Source organism: Notechis scutatus, chromosome 4, assembly GCF_049901735.1.
Source record: "Notechis scutatus isolate UNSWTSFEM ecotype Mainland chromosome 4, rNotScu1.2, whole genome shotgun sequence".
In the NCBI taxonomy this organism is placed as follows: domain Eukaryota; kingdom Metazoa; phylum Chordata; class Lepidosauria; order Squamata; family Elapidae; genus Notechis; species Notechis scutatus.
The window spans coordinates 100,297,697-100,315,811 of NC_142012.1; the positions used below are offsets into that span (position 1 = coordinate 100,297,697).

General features: G+C 38.4%; 1 protein-coding gene across 1 annotated transcript in view; it reads left to right on the top strand.

Annotated features, from left to right (window-relative positions):
- Positions 1 to 9,212: 9,212 nt before the first annotated feature.
- Positions 9,213 to 18,115, top strand: part of CC2D2B (coiled-coil and C2 domain containing 2B) — a 61,789-nt gene continuing 52,886 nt past the window's right edge. Inside the window, exons 1-6 of the mRNA XM_087964243.1 lie at positions 9,213 to 9,387; positions 9,615 to 9,692; positions 11,728 to 11,820; positions 14,582 to 14,759; positions 17,142 to 17,275; positions 17,392 to 17,517. Of these exons, the coding sequence (XP_087820369.1) occupies positions 9,286 to 9,387; positions 9,615 to 9,692; positions 11,728 to 11,820; positions 14,582 to 14,759; positions 17,142 to 17,275; positions 17,392 to 17,517 (711 nt within the window). The 5' untranslated portion in view covers positions 9,213 to 9,285. The remainder of the gene's footprint in view (positions 9,388 to 9,614; positions 9,693 to 11,727; positions 11,821 to 14,581; positions 14,760 to 17,141; positions 17,276 to 17,391; positions 17,518 to 18,115) is intronic.

Consider the following 18,115-nt stretch of genomic DNA (forward strand, 5'->3'; position numbering starts at 1 on the left):
CTTTGAAAAATGAAAATGTTCAAATATCACAGTACAGTGGTCTACTCTTAACAATGTAGAAATATTTCAACATTAACTATAATATTAAAGTAATTTGTAACATTTTGTTATTCCTGTATCTACAATTTCAAAAATTAATTGTGAATGCACTTTTGTCAACTAAGACTGAAAAAGCACTGTTTTCTCAGTGCTGCTGCTCTAACTTTACTGCTTAGTGCAATGATTCTTTTTTTAAAAATTTTTTTATTGGTTTTTAAGACGAACATAGACAAACAAAACAGAAAAACATCAAGCCATCTTCCATATGTATACATACAGTGTGCCGGTTGGTTTACAAATTGTTTTGTGCTTCCATTTCGTAGTCTTCAATTACAATTACATTGTATATATTCTCATATTTTCAATCAAGTATTAAATACATTAATATCATTGTTAATCAATCATTTGACTATACTGTTATTCATTCATGTTTCACGAAATAATCATATTTACTTAATTTGTTATATAACAGTTCATATTATCATCTCAAATCTATCCTACAATCATTTTGTAGATATAATAAGAAAAGAATACATCTTTATATATTTATTATTTTCTAAGAATCTACATACTGTATATACTGAGTATAAGCCTAGTTTTTCAGCCCATTTTTGTGCTGAAAAATCCCCCTCGGCTTATACTCGAGTCAGATTCCCTCTAAAAAAAATGGTGTGGAGTCGCGGCCTCCGGCGGCAGCGACTCCCAACAGCCCCGGGAAGGGAAAGGCAAAAGCGTTTTGCCTTTCCCTTCCCGAGGCGGCGACTGGGGCCGCTCCGGCGGCAGCGACTCCCAACAGCCCCAGCCGGAAGGGAAAGGCAAAAAGCGCTTTGCCTTTCCCTTCCCGAGCGGCGGACTGGGGCAGCGCCGGCGGTAGTGACTCCTGACTCAGGGGCCTCCGAGGGAGGGGAAGAGAGTGACTCCTGCCTCCCGCTGTCATCATCATCTTCTTCTTTTGGGTTAGTGAATCAATTAAACCTTTCATGATAGTGAGATCGTTTCCCAAATTAATTATTTTTATTTTTGAAATTTACCAGTAGCTGCTGCATTTCCCACCTCGGCTTATACTCGAGTCAATAAGTTTTCCCAGTTTTTTGTGTAAAATTAGGTGCCTCGGCTTATATTCGGATCGACTTATACTCGAGTATATACGGTAGTTCATTACCATGTTTTATTGTCTAACCATTGATAGAATAGATCCCAAATTTTATAAAATCGTTTATCATTTTGTTCTCTGATTTCAAATATCAATCTACTCATTTCAGCACATTCCAATATTTTCTTAAAGATTTCCTGTGATGGTATTTTCTCATTTTTCCAGTTTTTAGCAAATACAATCCTAGCCGCTGTTAATACATTTACAATCTGCGGCTTTGCTCCACATTAGGAAGGCTTCTCACTGGGTGGTTGAATGCATCAAGAAAGACACCAGGCAGTTTCTATCTTGGGTGAGCTGCCCCGATCACGAGTTCGGGAAGCTCTTTTATTAAAAACACATAGTGATACGTCATAAGCGGTAAATTCTATCCAATCATTATGTTACATGAGCAGAAATATTAGTGGACACATAGTAGCATCCAATTACAGTTACATGGTCAGTTTAAAAGGTACAAAGTAGCCAGTTTGCAGTCCAGTTATTAGCCCATAATGACGTGTTGATTGATGCATTTTGTTCCTGGTACGCTTTCAGCCTACGTGAGGCCGGCCTGTACCGAAACTGTAGAAGCTAATTTATTACTGCAACAATCAGGTATTTCAATTCTTTACTATATATTTCAGGTAGAATTCCCAATAAAAATATCTCTGGTTTCAAATGTATATGCTTTTTTGTCATTTTTTCCAAACACGTGTGGATTTTAATCCAATATTTTTTAGTATCCGCACAAGTCCACCACTTATGGTAATATGAGCCAGGTGTCTGATGACATTTTTCAGATTTGTTCTTGAACATTCTTGCTATTCTTGTCAGGGGAAAATGCCACCTGTAAAACATCTTATACAAATTTTCTTTATATGCTGTTGACATTGTCATTTTATAATTTTGAGACCACAATTTTTGCCATTTCTCTAAATCAATCCCATATCCAAAATTCTTCCCCCAAGCAATCATTGTTTCTTTAACTTCTTCTTCTTCTAGTTTAATTTCTAATAAGTATCCATACAATTTTTTAATCACCTTTTCATCAGTACCTATCAAAATCTTACCTAATTCACTCAGTTTATCTTAGAAACCTTCTGTTTTAGAATCTTTATCATACCTTGAATGTATTTGCGCATATGAAAACCAATTCATCTTTATACCTTGTTCCTCTAATTTTTGTATAGATTTAAGTTCACCCTTTTCATTCAATATTTTACCATATCTAACTGTTTGTTCCTTTATATATATTATAGGATAAGAAAATGCTTCAATAGTCGATAGCCAGACTGGAATTTTCAAATAACATTGTCTTTTAGTCTTCTCCCAGTTTAACCACAGAGACTCCCGTATATAATGTCTTCTAAAATACCCCTGTGTTTTAGTTCCTTTATACCATAGAAAAGCATGCCACCCCAACAACAGATCATGTCCTTCTAATATCAACAATCTAGTATTTCTTAATGTTATCCATTCCTTAACCCACATCAAATTTGTAGCTTGGTTATACAACTCCCAATTAGGCAAACCAAATCCTCCTCTTATTCTGGCATCTTGCAAAAGTTTTAACTTTATTCTCGCTTTCTTACCTTGCCATATATATTTCAACACAATTTTATTTAAATCTTCAAAGTAATCTTTTCCAAGCCTAATTGGAATTGTTTAGAACAAATATAAAATTCTGGGTAATATATTCATCTTGATTGTTGATATTCTCCCTATTAATGACAATTGTAAATTTTCCCATTTCGCCAAATCTAGCGCTATCTGCTGTTTAAGTTTGATATAATTATTCTCTTTTAGTGTACTGCATCTTGCTGTCAAATGTATCCCCAAGTACTTGATCTTATTTGTGACCTGAATTTTCAATAGATCTGCCAGTTCTTCCTTTTGTCTTGATAGCATATTCTTTGTCAAAATCTTTGTCTTATCTTTATTTATTTTCAAACCAGCCACCTTTCCATATGCCTCTATCTTTTCTATCAATTTTGATGCTGTTTCTAGTGGGTCTTCTAAAATGAAAACCAGATCATCTGCGAATGCTTGCAACTTAAATTCTTCCTTTTTATTTTTCATCCCTTTTATATCCTTTTCTTCTCTAATATTTCTGTTTAGCACTTCCAAGGCTAACACAAACAACAGAGGTGATAGTGGGCACCCTTGTCTTGTTCCTTTTCTTATATCAATAGAGTGTGTCAGTTCTCCCTCTATCATTACCTTTGCCATTTGCTTATGATATATAGCTTCTATTGCTTGAATAAATTTTTTAGCAAAGCCCATCTGTTCCAGCTGTAATAACATGAATCACCAATTCACATTATCAAAGCCTTCTGTGCATCTAGAAATATCAAAGCCATATGTTTTTCAAGGTGTGCCTCGTAGTATTCCAAAGTGTCCAAGATTACTCTCATATTGTCTTTAATTTGTCTCTTTGGCAGAAATCCATTTTGATCAGGATGGATAAAATTGTTTAAATATTTTTTAAGTCTTTCTGCCAATATTGAAGCAAAAATTTTATAATTTGCGTTTAGTAAAGAAATAGGTCTATAGTTCTTGATTTGTAATGGATTAGCCTCCTGTTTTGGGACAAGTGCAATATAAGCTTCTGACCATGATTTAGGTATCTTCTTCTTTAACATAACTTTATTCATAACTTCTAGCAATGGAAGGTTCAACGATTCTTGTAGTGTTTTATAAAATTCTGCCGGAAATCCATCTGGGCCTGGTGCCTTTCCATTATTTTGCTTCTTGAGTGCTTCAGTTAACTCCATCATCGTTATATTGCTTTCTAACATCGTTTCAATCTCTTTAGGTATCTGGGGTAAATTAGCATTCTGTAAATACTGTTTAACACTTTCCTCATCAATATTCTCTTGTGTGTATAGTTTCCCAAAATAGTCTCGTATGATTTCCTTCTTCTCTTTACTACCATAGCAAACTTGGCCTTGGTCATCTATTAATTGCAATATTTTCCTTGATTCTTTCTCCTCCCTCAATTTATATGCTAACCATCTACCTGCTTTATTTGCATCTTCAAAATAGTTCTGCTTAGCACCTCTGATTTTCTGTGCTAATTCTTCTTTTTCTATTAGACCCATTTTATGTTTAATTATATCCATTTTTAACTTAATGTCCTTTTTCTGTGGCATTTTCTGTAGCTCTTTTTCAAGTCCTTTATACTCATCCTCTAATGCTTTAGAGGCTAGTCTTTTCATGGTATTTCTTTTCCTTGTATAGTCTATTATCAAGCCTCTGGCATATGCCTTCATTGTATCCCATATGTTCTGAATTGATGTATCTTCTTTTTTGTTTTCTCTAAAGAAGAAAGCCAGTTCTTTCTCCATCTTAGAAAACCATTCTGGCAGATAGTCTTTTTTTCTTCTTCTTTCCATACACTTTTATGTGAAAACTTCTTTGTGAATTGTTTAATTTGTTGTACAGTAGTTAATCAGTATCATTGCATCTTGGCTAGTAATCCAGCCTACTAGAGAATTTATGAACAGAAGGATAGCTTTTGAAGAATGATCACAGAAGACCTAATCTTATTCAAATTCTCTAGAAACATAAGAGACATTGTCAGCTGTAGAGTTAATGTGATTTGTGACTTCGTGCTTTTCCATTCTTAACCTAGATTACTAGGGCCTTTGAACATGTTATTAATCTCCTTTTGTCAAATTTGCATATGTGAGAGAGCTCATATTGAGAAATTTAACTGAGGGGACAGTGAAGCAAAAATATAATTTCCCTCCTACACATTGTATTGCTCCATCTTTTTTTTAAAGTTTACAATAAAATGGTTAACTGGTTTGTTATATTCTGGGCATGGGCGCAAGGAACGGAGACGAGGCAGTGAACGGTGAACTTCAACTCTTTATTAACGATCAGGAACAGAGCAAAAACCCTGGGCAGCAGCAGCTCTTTTATAGGGCTGGCTGCTGTCCCATTAACCAATGACTTACGTTAAAATGTTTAAATTGTACCCAATGAGAGGCGTTCAGCTAATAGCCAATCAGGTTGCTCCGTGGGACCAATCCCAGCTCGCTATCCATGGACCAATCAAAATTGCAGGATTACGAGCCTGCTTTTCTATCAAGGTTGTCAAGCTTTATTAAAATACGTTTATGTTAGTTCATAACACCCCTCCCCCCTAGGTTCCGTTTGAGGGGTGTGGTGATATAATCGCGTAGATATGCAGGTCGTTTCACCTGCCTGTTTGATTTTCGCTGTTCCACCGGTTTCTGTCTGCAGTCTGATTCCGGTGGAGCGCTTCTAAGGCTTTCTGGTACAGTTGGTTCCGTTTCGGTGCAGGAGGACTCGGCGCAGCTGCCATTGTTGTTATCCCAGTCTCCTAGGGTTACTTCCGGGTTCCGTGGGCTTGCCTCCCTCGTGGTATTTCCCCGTGGCGAGGCTACCCCGCTGCCTGATTCTTCTTCAGTTGGCGCGCTTCTTTGGGTTGGTTGCTGGGTTTCCCTGATTACATCATTATCTATTTCGTTTTCGGTCCCCTCGATATCCCCTCCCCCCTCAGTTTGCGAATAAGGGGAGTCGCGGGAAATGGGTGGCAATCTGGAACGAAGCTGATCTATATGGCGTTTCCATACTCTCCCGTCATTAGTCTGTAGGCGGTAGGATCTGGGGCCGGTGGGTTGGGTAATGGTTGCAGGGACCCACAATGGGTCGCCGGAAAAGTTCTTAGCAAACACCAAGTCACCTACCTTGAATTCGCGGCACTTCCCGCTAGACCCGAAGGGTTTTTCTGGTGAATAAGAAGGATGTAGACGGTCGAGGTGGGAGCGAAGTTTCCGTCCCATTAACAGTTCGGCAGGAGTTTTATTCGTGACGCTGTGTGGGGTGATGTGTTGAAGAAGCAGGATTCGGTTCAGCTTGTCGTCGATGTCCCCAGAATCCATTTTTTGTAGTGTTTTTTTGACGAATTGGACCATTCGCTCCGCCCTTCCATTGGCCGCAGGATGCGCCGGCGAGGTTAGCGCATGGCGGATGCCCCGGTCTGCTAGGTACTGTTCAAATGCCAGGGCAGTGAACTGGGGCCCGTTATCAGAAACTAAAACGTCTGGTAACCCATGCGTTGCGAATAATTTGTTCAGTTTGTTAATGACTGACTCAGTTGTGGTTGTCTTCATTTTATGTATTTCTAGCCAGTTGGAATAGGCATCCACTGTTAGTAGAAAAGTGTGTCCTTTGGTGGGTCCTGCAAAATCAATGTGGATGCGGGACCACGGACCCCAAGGGGTTTCCCACTCGGTTGGTTCTAAAACACCCTGGGCTAATAATTTATCGAGCTGCTCGTCGATCTTTGGTTTGAGTGCAAAAGGCACCCGACGAGGCTTAAGGCGGATGGGAGCTACTTCAGGATTAAGGCTAAACGATATTGGGGTCCCCTTGTACTTGCCTAGCTCTTCTGAAAAAACGTCCTGGAATTCTTGGACGAGAGACTTCTCCCAGTCGTTGCTCTCGGCTCGGTGAACGCCGGCTACCTCGATCCCGAGCGGGGCGAACCATTGTAGGCCTAACAAACTAGGCCGGTCACGATCAACGACGGTCAGCGGTAGTGATGCGGTACGATTTTTGAAGGAGACTTGGACTTGGCTGGAACCGACGACTGGGATTCTGTTGCCCTGGTAATCTTTGAGTATGATTCTTTGGGGGCTGAGATCCTGACGACGGATGGCCGGAATTAGTTGTTGGAGGGTCTTCCAGGATACCATTGAGAGAGACGACCCTGAGTCGACTTCCATTATGCAAGGTTGGTTCTCAATGGCGACCCTTACTTGGATCTTTCTCGCATCTAAGGATGATGCGTGACCGATGGTAATAGTCTGGTGTGTTTCTTCCCATCTAGTTGAGGTGGCAAGTGCTTTATTTCTTTAGTAGTGGTTGTTCCATTGGTGGTTCTGGCGATCTCGGCTCACAGGAGGATTTCCTGTAGACTGGCGGTAGTTATTTTCCTTCTGAATTGGGCTGGAACCTTGCTTGCTTCTACAGACCTTTGCGATGTGGCCTCTCTTTCCACAGGAACGGCAGAGTGCGTCGAGGAATTTGCAATCAGATTGTGGGTGGTTTGCCCCACATCCCGCGCATTGACGCGGGAATCGTTGGTTTTGTTGGTCTCGTTCTGACCGGAGTCGCTTGACCTCTTCCTCATCACTTTCTGATGGGGATTCTAGGTCCTCATGGTGCGCCGTTGTTGAGTGCCTCTCTGGACGAGGCGAGGTATCATTTGCGAGTTGACGGAGCGGTGCATTGGTGTGGCGCATTCGAGCGGCCGACTTCCTGGTTGCCTCTGCTGCAGTAGCTTCTGCGATGGCATCTGCAAGATCAATGTCCCCTTTGGCCATGATCTTGCTCTGCGTCGTGTGGTCATCTAATCCCAGAACTATGCGGTCTCGTAATGCTTCCTCGAGGTTTGAAAACCCACAGAGGCCACCCAAATTCCGGAGGTCAGCGATGAAGTCTGCAAGGCTTTCACTTTTCCGTTGGTCCCTCTGATAAAACTCGTGTCTACGGACAAGCGTTGGCACTGCGGGTGCATAGTGGGCCCGTAGAAGGGGCGCGAGGGTGTCCCAATCCATCGTTTTCACCTCAGTCGGTTTTGCGAGTGCTTTTGCCATCTTAAAGACGGCAGGCCCGCAATGGGTCAGGAACACTGCTCGCTTTTTGCCGGTCGTAGCGTCCTTTAAGTTGTTGGTGTCCAGGAACATCTGGAACCTGTCCATATACGTGTCCCAGTCTTCGTTTGCCGGGTCAAATGGAGCGGGTGGTATGGCACCGCTGGACATATTGCCGTTGTAGGTGCTCCTTCAGCCACGTGCTCTGTTTGTTGCTCTGTAAGTGTTCAGTCAGCTCTGATGTCTCTGCATCCCATCCTCATCGCCAGTGTTATATTCTGGGCATGGGCGCAAGGAACGGAGACGAGGCAGTGAACGGTGAACTTCAACTCTTTATTAACGATCAGGAACAGAGCAAAAACCCTGGGCAGCAGCAGCTCTTTTATAGGGCTGGCTGCTGTCCCATTAACCAATGACTTACGTTAAAATGTTTAAATTGTACCCAATGAGAGGCGTTCAGCTAATAGCCAATCAGGTTGCTCCGTAAGGACCAATCCCAGCTCGCTATCCATGGACCAATCAAAATTGCAGGATTACGAGCCTGCTTTTCTATCAAGGTTGTCAAGCTTTATTAAAATACGTTTATGTTAGTTCATAACATGGTTAAGCTGATGGATTTATTCTCCCAGAAAAATATACTTTGATACTGTATATAAATTATCCATTCATGGAAGAATCCTTAACTAAATAATTTTAATTCAAACTGTAAAGCAATAAAGGTGACTGGCTAATTCTAAGTATTCTTGCCATGGAGAGAAGAGTTCTGAGATTGTACTGTACTTTCTTTCGAGGTACTGTCTGATTGATAATGAAACGGTATAGCTCCGTCTGTTACTGTCAGACTTTATCGTCTTTGCGTGTTCCAGAATGCAAGATAACAGTGCCAATACTTGTTATTTAATTTTATGGGCAGGAAATGTGGCTCTTTTCCATGAATAACCGCAGGCATTTTTTCCTCTCACTGCTTCCATCTCTGCTTTAGTAGCTCCAGTACACAATGAATTCTAAATGATTCTTGAAAGACAGAAGGCAGCTGAATAGAACTAAAATGCACTATTGGGCAACACTGCCTAACACAGTATAGTAATGCAAACACTAATGAAGTGGGTAAGTATCAGAAATTACTATTTAAAATCCTTGCCCTACTTTTTGGTACAAAACACAGTATCCTCTCTTTTCCAGCAGGCTGATCTCATGAACTCATGATCTCATGAATATTAGAAGTAGAACTCCATGAGGATTTTGTCAGAGACTCCCATGTCAGGTTCAAGGCTGAATCAGAGCACAATCCTATTAAAGATACATTCATTTGGAATTTTGCTAAGTGTCTCTCTCTCTATGTGGTTCATATGCAGAATGCAAGCATTTAACAGCTTGAAAAACTAAAAAATTATAGTCATGTATTTTATTGTTAGTAATATGATCGACAGTATATACTAACTAGAGGGTCAGTGAAAGAACTCTGTCACAAACTGCATTCTAAAAATGTATGCTTCCTTGATTCTAGTTGTGGCTGAAGTAGAAGAACAAGATACATTAACTGAAGCATTGCGGGACAGAGTAAAAGAAAAGCTGAAAACTGTCAAGGTGATAGTTTTAATTGGTCTGTAACTAAGTGAAAAAAATACAGAATATTGATTTATGTTGCTATGAAAGAAAGAAAAGAGATAATCTAATGTAAAAGATTCGCCTTCAACATCACTGGAAGTATCCCAGAAAAAAGTGGTTATGTGATGAGTAATTTGTATGTAATTTTGGTTGTTAATGTGTATGTTAAAAGTAATATACTAAATACAGCATAATATTTATTTTAGGCTGCGCAGGAAAAAGATTTTTCTCACAAACAAAATTCTACCACAGGATTTCAAAACAATCAAGAAATAAATGCTGAGGTAACAAAACTTTTGTAAAGATTCCTGAGAGTAATAAACTATTGTTTGACTCAGTTTCAGGATATTAATAATGAGAAAGGCACAGTTTTGTAGAACTGTCATTCAGGCCGTACTCCCTTACATAAATAGAAAAATGGTCCTTTCTTAATTTTTAATCTTTTACTAAATATTATTAAAAGTTAATGTTGATGTTCTATATAATCTGTGCAAACATATCTGTAATCTTGTAACAGGATTAGAAATAGAGCATACAGGAGAGATTTGTTTATCCTTTTTGGAGCTTTCAATGGCCAGAGAAAATAATAACAAATTTGCAGTTATGGGACATAAAAAAATGAAAGCAAATGAATTGCACATATTTACCTGTACTTGAGTTTCAAAATTGAATCTTGGTTGGGAAATACCTACAGATAATGTACTCTTTTATTCAAATGTTGGTGTGAAGAAAAAGAAAAGGGTCACATTGGAGGATTTTTTTTTAGACAGCAGGAAGCTTGTATCTAGGAGAACTTCTAGTTGATCCTAATGGGTCCTTTTAACTTTAAAAAACACAATCTTTTAAATTATTTTTCTTCTTTTTAAAATCTGGTCTGGTTTTTGAAAAAATGTTTTCTAGCAAAATTCTATTCAGTTTCATGTTTCAGTTTTTCATATTTATATTTATTTTAAAATTATTTGTACAAGCATGGGGGAGGATCCAGAAAGCTTAATAAAATACAAATGATCTGCATCTGGAACTTCAACAATAAAAAAACAGAAAAGGCACTTTGAAATAATGTAAGCAGAAAGCTAAATATGGATTTCAGTCTGCCAAATATAACAACAAAATGTTAAATTGCAAAAAATTAATAGCAATTGAACTAACTTGCTGACATTTCCCCATTCTTTTGTTTCAAAAAGTATTATGAACATATATAAATTTTGATTGCCAGACTTGAAACAACAAATAATATGAATCATTCCTAGAACTGGTAATGCCATAGAAAATAGGTAATTAGTAATCACTGTATTTTCCATCAAACCTTACCAACAACTACACAAATGCATACTGGTGGAATAAATATTTAGTTAATTTCTATAGCTATATATGTAGTTTGGAATATCAGACAATGGGCACAATTATTTTGTGTGAACAATTTTGTATTGACCTGATCACTAGTGCAATTTGCACGAAGGTTATATCAAGTATTCTCAATATTAAGCTGGAACCCTTTTGCCATGAATTCATTGTTTCAAATGATAATTGAATGGTTACGAAATATTGCATGTATTAATTTAAATTGGATTCTTAGTTTTAAATAGTAATTTCCTTTGAATCAGCGTGAATGTAGTAGACTATACATACTTAGATATTTTCTCAGATTATAAATTCAGATTATTATTTTTTTGCCATGTGAACATAAACAGATTATTTTGGAGTTGCTGTTTTACATTAATCTAAACCAGGGTATCAAACTGGTGACCTGTGGGCCAGATGCGTCACAGACCCACCCCAGTTCCGCAAAGGGGAAAATATCATGAAATGTCACATGATAGCAACGTGACAATGCGAGTTTGACACCCGTGATCTAAACCTTACCACACAGAGCATTGCCAGCATGTTTATATTCTTTCTTCATTATATCTTCCCAGAATTGTTTAAAATGGGGAGGAATGGATCCAGATGCTATTTCAAAATGTCTAATCTCAGCATTTATGCAGATTTTGGAATAAATGATGAAGATTTAGCAGCATAGGATAATTTAGAGAGATCTTACCTTAGTGCCTGTTGTTTAATTAACAAATGTATATGAACAAGTGACTACATAGTTTTAGTTAAAGGGTAACCTATGCATCTTTGAAACATAACAATGTCTCAGTGAGGAGTGGATGGTTGCTATTGTAAAATAAAGCATAATCTTTGAGCGGTAACTGTTATTTTAAAAGAATATGAGGACAAATAAAGGAAAATATCTTTAGAAGAAAATAAAAAGTTGCTCTATGGCTGGTACGATCTATCAATAGTTATTCAGCTATGTTCTTTTATCACTCTTAGAAAGAAGTACCTTTAGATGAGGGTTTTGAATTTTTTACATCAACTTTTGAAGACCACTCCAATATGAAAGAACTTGATACAAATGTTGGACAGGTATTATTATTCTTGACATATGAATGGTCTTTTTCTTCTTTTATTTGAGAGGCTTGTAGTTCTTTCTAATAAATAGGTATAGAGCATCATAATGCTATATATTTCATTACTGTTTTTAATGAAATAAACAATATTGAAATGTTATTTTAATGTCTCAGAATGTACACGCACATCAAGTAAATAATTTTTCATTATTATTTTTCTTTTTGCTCCTACAATAAAGTCTTCAAAAATATATTACCGTGTTTCTCACATAATAAGGCCGGGCCTTATTTTTTTTTGAGCCCCGAAAAAACGGCTAGGCCGTCTTTTCGGGGGTAACTTAATTTTCCCCCTTTCATCCTCATCTAGAGCGCCCTGCGGGCAGCCTCGCCACCAGCCGCTCCTAACGGGCGATCATGGCGAAGCGCAGAGAGCTCCCTACTCCCACCAAACACCTTTGCTGCAGACCCAAGACCTTTGGCACCTGCCTCTGTTGCTTTCCCTTCTGCCCATTCCGCTGCCGTTTGGAGTGCCGTTGGAGCTGCTGCCGCCGTTTGGAGCTGCCTCTGCCGTTTGGAGCTGCCTCTGCCGTTTGGAGCCGCTGCCGCCGTTTGAAGCTGCCGCTTCCGCGTTTGGAGCACTACCGCTGTTTGAAGCACCACCGCCACTCCAAACACGGCGGCAGCTCCAAACGCAGAAGCGGCAGCTCCAAACGTGACGGCGGCACTCCAAACGGTGGCGGCGGCTCCAAACGGCAGAGGTAGCTCCAAACACGGAAGCGGAGCCACCGCCGCCGTTTGGAGCTGCCGCCGCTGTTTGAGTGCCGCCGTCACGTTTGGAGCTGCCACTTCGCATTTGGAGCACTACCGCTGTTTGAAGCACCACCGCCACTCCAAACACGGCGGCAGCTCCAAACGCGGAAGCGGCAGCTCCAAACGCGACGGCGGCACTCCAAACGACGGCAGCAGCTCCAACGGCGGCGGTGGCTCGCTTCGTGTTTGAGCTTGCCTCGCCGTTGGGCCGCCGCCGCCGTTTGGAGTGCCACCATCACGTTGGAGCTGCCGCTTCCGTGTTTGGAGCTGCCGCCATGTTTGGAGTGGCAGTGGTGCTCCAAACAGCGGTAGTGCTCCAAACGCGGAAGCGGCAGCTTCAAACGGCGGCAGTGGCTCCAAACGGCGGCAGCAGCTCCAAACGGCAGAGGCAGCTCCAAACGGCGGCGGCGGCTCCAAACGGCAGAGGCAGCTCCAAACGGCGGTGGTGGCTCCAAACAGCAGAGGCAGCTCCAAACGGCGGCAGCAGCTCCAAGGGCACTCCAAACGGCGGTGGTAGCTCCAACGGCACTCCAAATGGCAAGTCCCCCCACCCTTCCCCCTATTTTGCATGTTTTAAACTAGGCCTAAATTTGGGGGGAGGGGCTTAATTTGATTTTATGCCTAGAAAACATGATGGGTATTGTTGGAGAAACACGGTATGCTTTTGTATGTTTCTTGGAAATCTTTCATTATAATCATGGAAGTAATATATACTTACATGTAATTACACTATATTATGTATTTATGCATAAAAACAGTGCATTTGCAATTAGATTTGAAGTAATAAGGTCTTTTACAGCCTAGCTTTTTCAGCCTTTTTCTTAAAGTTGCTGCATTGTACTTTCTTAAAATAATTTTTAAAAAATGGAAGAAGTAGCAACCATTGGCTTTAATTGTTCAGTGCAGCAAGCGTGTATCATTTTCATCCTCTTACTATACAGGATTTGCCAGTACTGGCTCCTAATGAGAGCTAATAAATTATATTGAACTATAAGTATTCTTCTTTAGATAGGAGGTACATAGCCCCTTGCAGAAGTGAGAAGCTGTTGTAAAAAAAAATGATATGTACTACTTGGTTTGTGTGTCTAATACTTGGACCACTTTTGATTTCAAATAATCAACTTCTAGAAGTGCATAAACTAATTCCACAATGTACACATTATCCTGTTCAAAGCCAAAAAAAAAAAAAAAAAATGTTCCAGAGCCAGATTGTTTCAGTCCAAAACATTTTTATATCCTTAGTGTGCTCCTTGTTCAATGTATATAGGATTGAATCATTAGTTTAATAAGTTGTTGAATTATTAAATAAGTTATTTTAAATGAGTTACAAAATTTGAAGTATTGATGAATTACATTTAAAAAACAGAAATATGAATACTGAGAAATTGTTTATTTCTGTCCTGAAGGTAGGTCATAGATGCACATCTGATGAAATTTGTAAAGTTAAATCAAATTCAACAGAAATTATCAAATAAATAATTATCTTAAATTATTTCAAATAGAATAGTTCTTTGTTAATACTATTGAAAAATCAAAATCCAAATTATCAAATTTGTATATTTAAAATTAGAAGATATAGTGTAATTTGTAATTATAGCCTTTCTATTACACATCTTTTGAGGGGTAGTAATGTGGCTCTTTTGACACCTTTATCCCAATATTTAATGTGTACAAAAGTAGAATCCAGTATTGTCCTCCTGGAATTCTGTTTGTTCTCAACATCTACTCCAAATGATTAAAAATTTTCCAGCCAAACTTTGAAGGTACATGGGAATTTAAAACAATGGATATCATTGCTTTTCATTCAGACTGGATTTCATTTATGAACATATTATTTTCTAGGAATTACCTATATCAATTCAAATAATTCAATTGAGATATGGTTTCATGTTAGTTTTTATTCACTTATTTATTATTTCACATTGAATTTATTATTTCACATTGTTTTTCTTCATGATAAACAATAGAAATCAACAGAAGGCTGCCTTCAAAACATCTGTAGCTTAAATGAGCAAACTCCACTGCTTGTCCATGTGAAAGAAATGTTGACAGAATTACTTGAAGTAAAATCTCCTGCCTGTAATTTCAATAAAGTAGACAAGGAAAAGGGATGGAACCAACTCTTTATTCTAAACACATCACCAGGTGATATAAATTTCCAAAGATAATATAACATTGATACTGTTTTTATAGACATAAATATAAATATGTCTATCTGCTGATTCAGGACAGAACTTTTATCAGGTGCAGAATTTAATGTAGTTTTCATTTTTGCTAAACCTATTTATACTGCTGTAAACTTCACCATAAAACTGTTTGTAAACGCTAGGGAACATTTTCATGCTGCAAAAAATGGCATAATGGCATCATGTCAAAAAAAGTGCTACCCCTGCCCGTCCATAAAAATCTATATACTGTGCTTGTGTAAAATGTCTTAATGTAGAAGGAGGAGAGAACAATTTTAAATGCAGCGATTCTTAAGAACAGGCCAAAGTTGTGTCCCCAATTCAGGACCAACATTTTCATTGAGGTATGAGTTCTTTGTCATTGTGGAATATTCTGACTTATTATGAACACTGAAACCATTAAATATTAATAGACAGAAGAATCTCAGTGCTGTATTAGAGGTCATATCTAGCAACTTAGGAAGGAGCTGCTTGGTAGCAAAACATGGCATATCAACATTATCCTGCCCTCTTCAAATCATGAATGAAAACCAGTTAGATTATGGACATAATTGGCATAGTATCTTGATGAGATAGAAATCATGATAGATTTTGTGTAATTTCATTGTCTTATTTCTACATTCAAGGCTGCACCTCAAGGGATGCAAAACTGCACCAATGACATTACAGCATTTTCTTATTTATCAAAGAGCCATATGGACATTTCCCATTCATGAACACAGAGATAAGGACCAGTTATTTCCTTAATTTCTTACCCCCAATGTGGCTCCCATGAAAAAAAAATCTGTTTTAATGATTCTTCCCTCCTGCCTTTAATAGTATTGCCACTGGAAAGAATACTTGTGCCATCTAGCTCTTGCAGTCATTTCTTTATATTAACTTTTTTGCATAGTATGATCCTGGTTTGTAATACTGTGGGATAACACCACAGCTATTCATCAGATATCATTTTACATCATCTCATAATGGGGATGAGGGAACAAAATGTGCAAAAGGTGAAGTGGGATCTGGTATTTGTCTATTAATCACCTTTAGCATGGCACTTCCCCATTGGTGCCCAAAGCCAATTGGCAAAGTCAGGTTTTCAGATGCTTACAAAAGGAGGATGGGACCAGACCTCACTTCAGGGGGTAAGATGTTCCAAAGGACATGAGCCATGACAGAGAAGACTTCTCCTGGACCCTGCCAGCCAAAATTACTTGACTGACAGGATGCACAGCATGCCTATTCAAGTAATCTGGACCCATGCCATGCAGGGCTTTATAGATAATAACCAGCTCCTTGAATTGTACCCAGAAGCAGACCGGCTGCCAGTGCAGCTTGCAGAACAGTGTAACTAGGCCATTCTAGGAGCCCCAAAGGTTGCCCATGCTGCTTCATTCTGCGCCATTTGTAGCGTCTGAATGGTCTTCAAGGATAGCCCCATGTAGAGCTTCATTGCAGTAGTCCAGATGTGAGACAATCAGGGCTTGAATGACTGAGCTCAGGAACTCCTGATCCAGGAAAACTGAAGTTTTGAAGCTGCGCAAAGGCAATTCTACTGCAACTGCTAAGTGTTCTTCATGCTATATGTTTTCTTTATAGAAGAGTTGTTCTAGACTTCCAACCATTTTGGTATTTTCCCCATTTTTCCTAGGTCTTTATTTTTGTTTTAAAAATATGAAAAAAATAATATAGTAAAATGAATTTTAAAGTAATGGTCTGCAGATCACTGCCAATTTTTCCAAAGAAGAAATACGAATTCAGTGTCTGATTTGTCTAGTGGCTGACTTTTTTATTTAAAAAATTGATGAATCTGTTCTGATTAGGCCTGAAAGGACAAGAGAACAGCAAAAGAGCACCAAAAGAAAGTTTCAAGAACATCGTGCATAAACCCTTTGAGCTGGAACAGAGATGAGCCTTTTGTAGCTGTTTTTTGTCTCCATGCTATGGGTCAAGAGGAAAACATTACCCTTTTTTAAAGAGTATTTTTTTAAAAGTGGGTAAATATCAAAAATGATACTTCTGATAAATCTTGGTAGCATATTCAGATAAGGAAATGCCATAATTGGTAAGTACAATATTTTTGTACCCAATTGTTGTACCCAATTGTCTCTATCTTATGACATTTCAGATTCTCTTAATCTTTCCATAACTATATGAGAGCAGTAAGAAGCTTAGAAGAGCAAAAGTTGGAGAAAATAAATTTTTACTGGCAATTCACTTTGTTATGAGTGTCATTTGTAGCAGATAAATATGGCTGCTATTATAAATTTATACCTCTTTTCTTAGTATGTAACCAGTAAAGGGAAGAAAACTAATTAGTATACATCATTCTTTAAATCATCTTGATTATTCTCAGTTATACATAGCTGTAAGCTACCAAGCAATATGTTGCCACGACTCCTAGAAGAAGAAGGATTTTACATTCCAAGAAAGCCTTATATTCCTAGGAAGATGTACCACAAAATGGAAAATCGCCTTCAGCGAGAACGGGTAGATATAATGATTTTGCTTTTTTTTTAAATAACTACTTTCTAAACATTTGGTTTTTTTTAAATTTATGTTGGTTTGCTTGATTTTCTTTATGCTTTTGAATCATCCTTATCAAGGCAAAAGGTTGGTTTGAAGAAAGTGGGGAAATAATATCATTACCTTCTCCAATCAAGCAATCAAGCCATCATATAGCGTCTTTCCCTGTTAAGACTGCCACAGAATTAAAGACAATATACAGAAAGGTTTGTTTTTATTGTTTCACACTACTTCACAAAGGGATATTTCATCGGATAACATTCAGTATGCATTGCTAGAAGTGTTACATGTGTTCAGGAACACTTACAGTATATTTTAATTGTTTTTTTCACCATAATTAAATAACAATTTGTGGAGGTGGTGTTATTTATGCAAAGGCTGCACTAGCATTTGGAATTTCATAAGATAGGTGGAGATGCTATGATATAATTGCTTCATCACTTTCCATTTGGTTTGAAGGAGACATGAATGAGCAAGCTGCAAACATTTAAGAGATCTCTGCTCATTTTGAATTAGTTTTTAAAGCCTGGCTGCCTGTTCAGGCCTTTCAACTTTGGGTTTTTGTTTCAAATGTTTTAGGGGACATAAATGTACCTATCACATCCATGGCTTTGTCACATATTGCTGTTTATTTATACCAAAAAACTAGTCCAGTCTCATATCTAATAATTAAGGTTGAAATAATTCTTAATACTGAAATGGTGTGAGAAAAACATAATTTTCTATGTTGATTCATAAACAGTTTTTATCTGTCAGGCCAAACAGGTTTTTCTCACTTTGGATTCATTTACAGAACCTGCTATA